Source organism: Adiantum capillus-veneris, chromosome 9 (assembly GCF_014529385.1).
Source record: "Adiantum capillus-veneris isolate H3 chromosome 9, ASM1452938v2, whole genome shotgun sequence".
In the NCBI taxonomy this organism is placed as follows: domain Eukaryota; kingdom Viridiplantae; phylum Streptophyta; class Polypodiopsida; order Polypodiales; family Pteridaceae; genus Adiantum; species Adiantum capillus-veneris.
In genome coordinates this window covers 63,219,319-63,229,489 of record NC_140939.1, presented here as the reverse complement: position 1 = coordinate 63,229,489, position 10,171 = coordinate 63,219,319, and the positions used below count along the sequence as shown (strand labels likewise).

Here is a 10,171-nt window from a genome sequence, read left to right as displayed (position 1 = left end):
CCTGTATTGACATGAACGACGACCTACGTTCCTCCGCTGGACGGCACCAGCAATTTTGACCGTCTCTGTGAACACTGGGAGGCACAAATGCATATCAAATACGCAAATTCAGCATTGTGCAAGAGGCCATAGAATTAGAGTGGCATGAGAATAGTCCTCATGAGAAGTATGACTATTCTCATCACTGTTTTGTCAATGTTGAGAACAGCGTGGTGGTAGCAATTCTTCGTCCCATGTTGGCAAGTAGTGGGTACCTCTAAAAAATCCCTCACCTTTGGTTGTGTTGAGCACAAGCAGGGCTATTAATACTATAATCCCTATTACTAATTACTATAATCCCTAGTTGGTACATATCATCTTCTTGAACTCCCACCCCTCAATTATTGAAGACTCTGCTTTGATACTATGCTGGTCGCCGCCGTGAGAGCTCACCGTGTTTATTGCTCATTATAAGAAGACAAAAGTTGGAAAGGAATATTAAGCTGCAGGAGCTGGAGATCGTCGACATGAGCTGTAGTATTGAGGTGGTCGAGGCCGAGGACGCCCTGCAGCAGCACGGCCAGCAGGCGCAGCGGCTGCAGCTGATAAGATATTTGTATAATAATCATATGCTGCTGCTGCTGCTGCTGCTGCCGGCGCTCATCATATTCATAAGTCTGCCATTAGCTGGCTGCGGTGCGGCGTCTGCCGGAGAGCAGCCCGATGGCGCAGCTGCTTTAGCCGGCACAAAGCGCAGGTTTCCAGGGCACATAGGAGCTTTCAATGTCGCAGACTTGGCCAGGCTGCTGGATGTGGGTGCCTGTATTGACAGAAACGACAGTCTCGTTTCCTACGTTACCCCGTTGGACGGCACCAACTCATTTGACAGCCTCTGTCAAGAAAACTACGCCATGAAATTCGTCTTCTTCGACCTCCAGCTTGTGGAACTTAAGAACGTCGACCCCGTGGGTGGCTCTTTCCAGGTAGTTATACCCAGTTCTTCTAGCCTTTTTGCAGTGCTTTGGCAGCGTATGTGCGTGTGTGTGCACGCTATATGTTAACTCGGGGCCCAACTTTTAATATTTAACTGAGACCGAATTGCAGGCGGAATTCCAAATGATCTTTCATTGGCTTGATTACGTGGATGAATTCTCATATGATATGGATGTGGATGGGAATTGCAGTCGTCTCTGCAATAACAACCCTCAATCGCTGGCGTGTTGTGACAATGTTTGGGTGCCCCCCCTTCGTCTAGCGGGTTGCGAGCTACATGGGATCGAATCCTCTACTCCTGTGCCATCCACGTATATAAAGAGCAATGAATGCAATATCACAGAATGCAGCAAGAATTCAGACTCATGTAAGAATGATTGTTATTGGAGGAGACTATGGTATCTTAACATAGATGCCACATGTGCAAGTCAAATGGACTTTCGTAACTTTCCATTTGATGTGCAAAGTCTCACCGTTGATATTCTCAACCCCTATGCAAGCAGAACTTGGTTTCAACTTACAAAAGGGTTTCTCAAACAAAATGTTGGTGAGGGTATCAACAGTGTCAATCTCGCTCCAGGTATAATCTTCCTACTGCTTTAATTAATTGTTACCACAAGAATGAACGTTATATTTGTCACACCTTAGAGTTAGTGTATTGGGGAAGCTATGACAACCTCATTGACTAAGTAACACATAGCATGAAGGGGGGGAGGGGGTAATGGGATCAAGGGCGGGGAACTTCGAGCAAAAAAATCGGGGGGAGTTCGTAGCTGTAGATATAAACTTAAAAATAAACCCGACCACGAATTAAACCCGATCGCAAATTAAACCTGGGCAGCGTCTGTGTTTTAATTATAAAACCTCACAAAAACGGTCCAAGGTTACAACATGCGCGCGAGGGTGAGATGGGAAGCTCATGTGTCTCAATCTGGGCAGTGAGGTCTTGGGTTCAGATCGAATCGACAGGTGGGCCCATTTTTTCATTAAACACGCCCTCATTTTGCCTTGATTCTGGCACGTCCGGGCTTAATCCGCCTCGGCCTTCTCGCATCCACTTCGGGGCCGTTGATCCTCCCTACCTCCCCCCCCCTCTTTAATGCTATGTGTCACTTAGTGTCATGGCTATGCCAATCTTCTTTATCTTTCCTGTTGTTTCTTTTTTCCTTTTTTGAGAGAGAGAGAGAGAGAGAGAGAGAGAGAGAGGCAAAAAAAAAGATCAAGTAGGATTGATAACATACATGGACACACACACACACACACACACGCACATTGTTCTCTCTCTCTCTCTCTTATGATTTTATTACTTTCTTAATGTATTTGTTTGTTTTATGTAGATAGCAAGATTTCTGGATGGTATATTAAGAATGTCGCAATATCAGGCACTTGCGGCATAACTCAAACATGGCAACAAACATTCTTGACTCAAGATAGTTTATTGTTTGAGCTACAAGATTCACATAAAGGATATGCGAGCCAACGTAAACATATACTTGATGCATTCTCTAAAGAGAACCTAAATTGTGTAGCAGCAAAGGGCATTGTCAACAACACCAGCAACGACACGGCAAGTCCACTAGACATGAATTTGTATCGGAATATTGTGACCGATATGTATGATGAGAGAGTGAAGTCTACCCTCGAGGAGTATGACCAATGCATGGAGAGCAAAGGCAAAGATTTCACATGGGACATCTTTAATACAAGTTTTCTAAAGATACCAAGCAACTATGCTTCCCAATTCTCCACTTCTAGAGAGAATATTGAGCGATCTTTCAATATTTTAAATCTTCACAAAAATGAAACTACTAGTAAGATATGGTTTCCATGTGCTATTAGAGCAGTTGCCAACCTAACAACACCTGGAATACGAGTTACCATCCTTGTCCAAAGATACAGGACGTAAGTATCTCACCTCAAAAAATTTCTCTCACCAATGGGTTATTTTATATTATGATAGCACGTTCTCTATACAAGCATGATCATGTATGAATAGAGACAGAGAGAGGGAGATAAAGATATACACATACTCTCTGTCTCCATGCTAATGGGTACTTAGAACACATCTATATAAGCACTCATATACATCAATAAACAAATCATGGTAGTAGCATTTTCAAGAGGGTTTGTACATGCATAATATATGTGAGCACACATACATATACTATTACTGTAATTGGCATTTGAGAGTATTTAATCATATTATAATGTTTGTCTTTATAAAGGATATACTGAATGCAACCAAATATCGTATTGAGAATGCTAACACATGTAAACATCTACAAATCATTTTATTTGTGTACCCATTTGAAGTGTGGTAGATTGATTATGCCATTTCCCTAACAAGTCTTGAGTTCAACTCTCCTCATCAGATAGATCTTTAAGGTCTATTGGGATAGTTTCCTACAACGTTAAAATTCTCTCCTTCTTCTCGCTCTCTCTCTCTCTCTCTCTCTCTCTCTCTCACACACACACACACACACACACACACACACACACACACACACACACATAGCCACAATACACAATTTTCATAAACTTCAATTCTCTATAGCTATCTTGTCAACATGCTTATGATACGACCGCTAGCATGCAATTTCATGTTGACATGGTTTACTTCCTTGCAGGTTCTACATTGTAAAGCTTATACTTCCAACGGTAGCATGTGTCGCTTTCTCATTCACGACTTTTGGGCTTCAACCAAAAGATTTGTTAGGGCGTCTTACTGTTGTAGTGCCGTCTGCAATTGCCTTAACTGCCTTGCAAGGTCTTGTAGTGGCCACTGACATGCCTCCTGTGGCTTACATTGCTCCTTCCACCTTCATTATCCTTATTTCATACTTTTTCCAATTATCAATTGCGTATGAAAGTATTCTAGTAAAATGGTAAGCTAATTTGAGTGGCATTTGTATGGATAATACTGAAGTGAAATAAAGTCACTAAAAATATGTGTCACACATCTAGCATAAGCGTGCACACAATTAAGTCTATATTATGTTCGCATACATATGCATACCTATGCACATCCATACACACATTCAAATGAATATGTACACCCACAAGTGCGTGCATGCACACACACACATGTACTCATGTTTTTTCTTGGGCTTTATAACAAATATATGTATCCTCAAATCTTACCTATCTTATTAGTCAATCTACAAGTTTCACCATCTCAAAATTTTAGGAGACTCTCCAAAAATATTCCATTGCATATACATACAATGTAGTATTTTCATGTCACCTGGGAATCTCAACAAGAATTTGAGATTTTTAGGGCGCATGCACACTTGTGCACCCCCAAGACTACTTGGAATACCCTAAATGGTAGTTGACATTTTCAAGCATGGAGGATACATTGGGGACAAGAGGGGCGAGGAGTTCATTTGTGAGATGCAGATGATATTCATTTATTAAAAACCATAACTGCCTCATTTGGTGTGACTCAGGATGTGTACTCGTGAAAGACCAAAATACTTCAAGAGAAGAAATTCAAGATCTCCACCATCAAAAAAACATGCACAGATTATGCAAACAGAGTCAACTGGTTCCTTCTTCACAGATTATATCAATCAAAGGAGCGCCACCCGCATATTTGACCTCATTTTTATGTGTCTGTGTGGACTTCTATACATAGTGGCTATTTTGTTATGTACTTACCTTCCTTACCATAAGAGTGAACACTTTAAGAGTGAAAATCAGTCTAGATCAATAAGCATCTGGCCCACTTCGTCACCATAGGGATCATTACCTATTTTACTTATATCCTTTACTATTTGTCACATATATTGCACTTAAGGAAACATAACCTTTAAAATTACTATCATGTGAAATCTTCTAAAGACTAGTTTTTATCTTGCTTGGTATAAATCATCCAATGAATTGTTTATCATGGTCATTAGAAATCACATTTGATTGTGTAAAATGAATGTAGTCATTTATAAATTTTAATTTCTCTATTGATTGCCGTTTTTGGCTATCTATGTATGCCATAGTAAGTCTCATTGCTCAAGAAAAATCACGTTCATACTATGGCTATCCTCATGTTTACATTGTATATAGACGTGCGTGCATTTAAGGACTCTCCTTATATTTTCTTGAAAAACCTCAACTAGCTAGTCACTTGGTTAAATGAACCAAAAAAGTTTTTTTTTTAATAATATGGCCCATTTGTGTGTAAGTATTTCATTTTATAGAGGACTGAGATGTATTTTTCTTTTATTTTGGTATTTATTTAAATAATACACTTAGATGTGTACTATTTTTTGCCTTACTATGCCAATTACATTGGCTCACGACTTGTATAATTTCCTTGATCATTGTGCAAACCTCCTATTTTATAGATAAAACCTATGAACATGCAAGCCTTCCTAAATTCTTATGTGAGTCCACACTAAGAAAAATACACAAAAATAATCCCTCAATCATTCATTTTTTCTAGATAATTATTTTCTACATGCATTTTCTCTTTACATCAAGTAAATAAAACTGCATCAATAAAACACAACAATGTGGGTCTCCTCACTTGATTTCTCTATAGTTTTTATGTACTTTATTTTTCCATATTTCCTCCAGCTTGTGGAATTCAAGGACGTTGATCTCATGGGTGGGCTCTTTCCAGGTATTTATACCCAACTCTTCTAACCATTTTGCAGTGCTTTGCCATCATATGTGCACGTGTGTGTATACGTGCTACTTCTAAGGTAGATATTAAGGTCTAGTTTAATGTCGGGCTTCTCTTTTAATTGATTTACTATTATACTTGCAGGACGAATTCCAAATGATCTTTCATTCGCTTGATAATAAGGGGATGAATTCTCAAATGCAATGGATGTGGATGGGACTTGCATTTCAATCTATGATAACAACCCTCAACCGCAGTCGTGCTGGGACAATGTTTGGTTGCCCGCCCTTCGTCTAGAGGATTGCAATCTACATGGGATCGAATCAGAGTGATGGGAAAAACCTCTCTCACAATGGACCGATGCATCACAAAATTCATCAATGTCACAAAATGTGGGCGTCATTGCCATTGGAGGAGACTATGGTATCTTAACATAGATGCCACATGTGTAGGTGAGATGGACTTTTGTAACTTTCCCTTTGATGTGCAAAGTATCACCATTGATATTATCAACCCCTACGAAAGAAGAACTCGGATTCAACTTACAAAAGGTTTTTCCAAACAAAATGTTGGTGAGGCTATCAACAGTGTCAAGATCTCTCTAGGTATATTCCTATTGCTAGAGACAATCATCACGAGGTTATTGAATTTATTAAATGTTGCCACAAGGATGAACATTAATATGAGCCCACATAATTTGGTCACACCTTAGAGTTAATGTATTGGAGAATCTATGACAATATTCTTGACCTTTTTTGTTGTTATTCTTCTTTTTCGGGGACAGAGAGAAGAAGAAGAAGAAAGAAGAGGATTGATAGCATACACATGGACACACACACACACACACACACACACACACACACACACACACACACACACACACACACACACACACACACAGAATATTGATACTAGTACTACTATTGGTACTAATATTGCTATACTAGACTGGGAGTACTGGTATTGTACTTATACTGGTACAGGTACTGGTACTACTAGACTATACTAGGACAAATACTGGTGTTGTACTAGTATTGACACATACACACACGCACAATAATGGTATTGATACTAGTACTAGTACTACTACTACTAGTATTGATACTGATATACTGCTATACTAGACTGGTAGTACTTGTGTTGAACTGGTACTGTTTATATTGGTATTGGTACTTAATGGTACAACTAGAATATACTCATACTAATATTGGTACTATATACTACTTGTACATATATTTTATTGTAAGAACTAGGGAACTAGGCCTTGAGATCCTCCTCCCAACCTCCGTTTATATAGGCGGGCTCCTAGCTCCTTGCCCTAGACGGATCGATCCCCTGCCCACACTGCCTAGCCCGGCCCTTGGCCGTAGTCCGTGACTAACCTAGTTCTTAGGGTACAGGACCCTTGTCCTGACATTACTTCCCCCTTAAGGAAGGGTTTTCGTCCTCTAAAACACAAGTAGTATTATCTTCTTAAGAATACTGATGTTGTCTTTATTGACGTCCCATAAGTGAGCTAGTTGTCTGTATGAACTATAATTGGTGCAGTGAGGAGGTTCAATGAAACCAAGAGCAACATCTTGATTTTCAACATTGTTGTCTGTTTGCAACCACTTGGGTCGAAATGGTAACTCCACTTATAACTCACTTGAGTATTATAAAGGAGTAGCCACAACTAAGAGTCACTTGGGTCTAATTGGTAACTCCATTTATAACTCACGTTGAGTACTGGAAAAGAGAAACCATAACGAATAGTTGCCGAAAGGCATAACCATGTTCAGATCTTCTGAAGGTACTGGAACAATTCAAGGAAACCTTGGCGCAACTGGCCCTCAAGTTGAGAGCCAGATTTCCAACTCCCGACCACAAGAGGTGTTCAAAGTCGAAAGTCGTACTTAAGCAAATTCTAGAATAGGGAGAAAATTATCTATTCAAAAATGCGTTGTGCTAATGTATTCTCTTAGCAGATCCTTTAGCACAATATTACTCTTTGTAATATGCCTATCCCCTTGGATAATTGACAGTACCGAGGTGTGTTTTCCTCAAGGTTTATAGACAGTCGTCCCAAATGACTGGTAACGGGGAATCACAATAGTGTAGAACCATCATGGTTAACTTGAGAAAATCTACAAATGCCCAAACCGAGCCATGACCTCTATTGGTGATTAGTAGACCCCAAAAGTTATCTCGTAGAGATAGTGCACATAGAGTGCAAAATGATTCATACGCAACAATCTTAGGAATATGCATGCCGTTCAAAATCAGCCTTTGCTAAACACTAGGGCCCATAACACCTAGTGTGCATGCATTTAGCAAAAACTAACCCGAACCTGTATATCCATAATAGTCCTTGCCAATAGATGTGATGCGTCTAGCACACATTAAATGTGATGCGCCTATAAGCACACATTAAAAGGAATGTAAATAGTTTGGAAAGGAAACTAAATACTTTTAGTTGCAATCTTTTGCAAGGCTTGCTGAAACGTCTGAAGCACAGTAGAGGTGAAACATTGATCACTTCTAGGTACAAACAATGAAACTTTTTCATTAACAACTTATAGCCTTGCTATATGTATAAACAACCATCTATAATGTTGTTTAGCAGGTACTTGTACCTTAACAAGTCATTCTGAGTATCCGACAATTTCTAGCCACGAAATTGCTCCTAATACGTCGTGCTAAAAATGGTCTAGAAAATAGTTGTTGTGACCAGCACCTACGGACTTTGTCGTGACACATAATTGAAATAATGGCACCAGTGTTATTCTAGAGACTCATATTCTCCACATGTGGAATATGTCTCATGTAAGGATGTGTAAGAAGGAACATCCTTCAAGTACAAGATGTACTTGTGTGTGGAGGTAACTGCAAACACTCTACGACGGGAGTGAGAGGGACCCTCATTAGTCTTGCTCCACTAGCTAAACCGAACTCGTTGAGTTCCTAGACCATGTTGTATCCCATGTGACAACATGTGCCAAATTGAACCCTAGAAGTAGGTTCGTAACTGCATAAGGCAGAAAGACAGGTTGGACACTTGGCCCAAAATACTTTGTGTCGACATGCCCTTGGCATGGGTCTATAATATTCAAGCGTACTTAGACGGCTTGAAACACCAAACAAAGCATACTAAACATGGAATTGACACCAAATCAGTACACTTACCTGTATGCAAATGGACAGGAGCACGTCCCCTACCTGAAAAACAAACAATATTGCACTGGGAACCCTGGTTGTTGCCTTTGCAACCCAAGCCCTTGAATTAGAATCTACATAGTCAAATCCCATGATAAGACTTCTTTGTAGAAACTGCTCAACTAGGAGATAACGGTAACCAACATAGTTATCCGTGTACAGATTGAGTGAAATTAACTTTAAAAATGTGTTCGTCTACCGCGTGGTAGATTGCAAAATTCTTTCCTTGAAAGTAGACTGGGAGAGATCAACTGTGATCCTCAATGCAGATCAAATTGTGATCCTTAATGCCTATGGGGTGAGGTAGCAATCACTCGCTGGGTCTTACCCCAAAAAGCGTATGTCCATAGACACTTTGTAGTGCTATAGAGAGAGCAGGAGACCCATAGGAGTGAACTACCGATCCCTTACAACCATGTTGTCACCCCTGATTGCTGCGTCTATACTCCATGGTAGAGATCAGCCGGTGTGAGGTTAAGATTATCAAGAAACGCACATGAGCGTTTGCACTGAAAATATGTAGTGAAAAAATGACACCCTAAACATCCGTAATGATATCTGTAATGACAAGACGCTTGCTTCTCAATGAACGTTAATGTGTACTCCACTGGGTAGAGCTGTTCGATCTTGAGAACAATCATCCAAGGAATACCAACAAGTGGATCTTATCCTAGATTTAGCAATGGCTCTTAGCCAGCCGGCATGGTTCCTAACCATCATGGCAATTAGTGTTCAATCGTCGAACCGATGAAGACTAATGTGGATGGCACCTTGCCCAATTTCTACCTGAGAGTTTTAGAGCATCTTGGCTCAGGAGAACTCAGTAGTGAAACATGAAACAAACTTCATAGAAAATTTTCATTTTGTTCGTTTAGAGAAAGAGATGAAGAACGAACAGAAGAGCATGCTGGGACGAGGAACTTTCCTTAAATTTCTAGTGTGTGTGTGTCCAGAATGTGTTCTCTTAGACATCTTATGTCTGGCTGGAAGCTTATCCTATAAGCATGCAACCATCTGACTGTATGATGCTAGCATCGCGAGAGGGAACACAAGTCACATCTTGACCGTCTACCGTGTATGGGTTGTGAATCCAGTAGAAGTTTTAGGTTCTTTTTAGTGGTGTGTGCCTTGATAGCAACCAAAAATTATGGGAAACAATGCATAATTAATATTGTCCTTGACAGAGTGATTGTGTGAGAGCGTACTTTATACCATCTGGGTAGCATGCCTTGCATACAAAAACGGAAGCCCGTGGCTACCGTGACAAAAAGTCAACACCCTAAGTTCCTTGCACCGGTTAGACTGGTAGGGATTTGATGAGATGATATCCTAAATAATGTAGGTGCCCCAAACTTGGGTGCCAATTGCTCTTGTCGCCAA

The 10,171-nt window shown here is 40.2% G+C and overlaps 1 protein-coding gene across 1 annotated transcript; it reads left to right on the top strand.

The window, feature by feature from the left end:
- Positions 1-506: 506 nt before the first annotated feature.
- Positions 507-5,893, top strand: LOC147450570 (uncharacterized). Its single transcript, XM_086520485.1, has 6 exons — positions 507-962; positions 1,084-1,552; positions 2,310-2,874; positions 3,600-3,857; positions 5,548-5,593; positions 5,741-5,893. Exons 1-6 carry the CDS (start codon positions 507-509, stop codon positions 5,891-5,893), a joined length of 1,947 nt encoding a protein of 648 aa, XP_086376611.1.
- Positions 5,894-10,171: the final 4,278 nt, after the last annotated feature.

Excerpts from the sequence above, each read along its gene's own strand:
- LOC147450570 (XM_086520485.1), top strand. The coding sequence starts at position 507 with ATGAGCTGTAGTATTGAGGTGGTCGAGGCCGAGGACGCCCTGCAGCAG. Across the intron at positions 963-1,083 it reads CCGTGGGTGGCTCTTTCCAG|GCGGAATTCCAAATGATCTT; the intron begins GTAGTTATACCC and ends ACCGAATTGCAG. Across the intron at positions 3,858-5,547 it reads GAAAGTATTCTAGTAAAATG|CTTGTGGAATTCAAGGACGT; the intron begins GTAAGCTAATTT and ends TATTTCCTCCAG.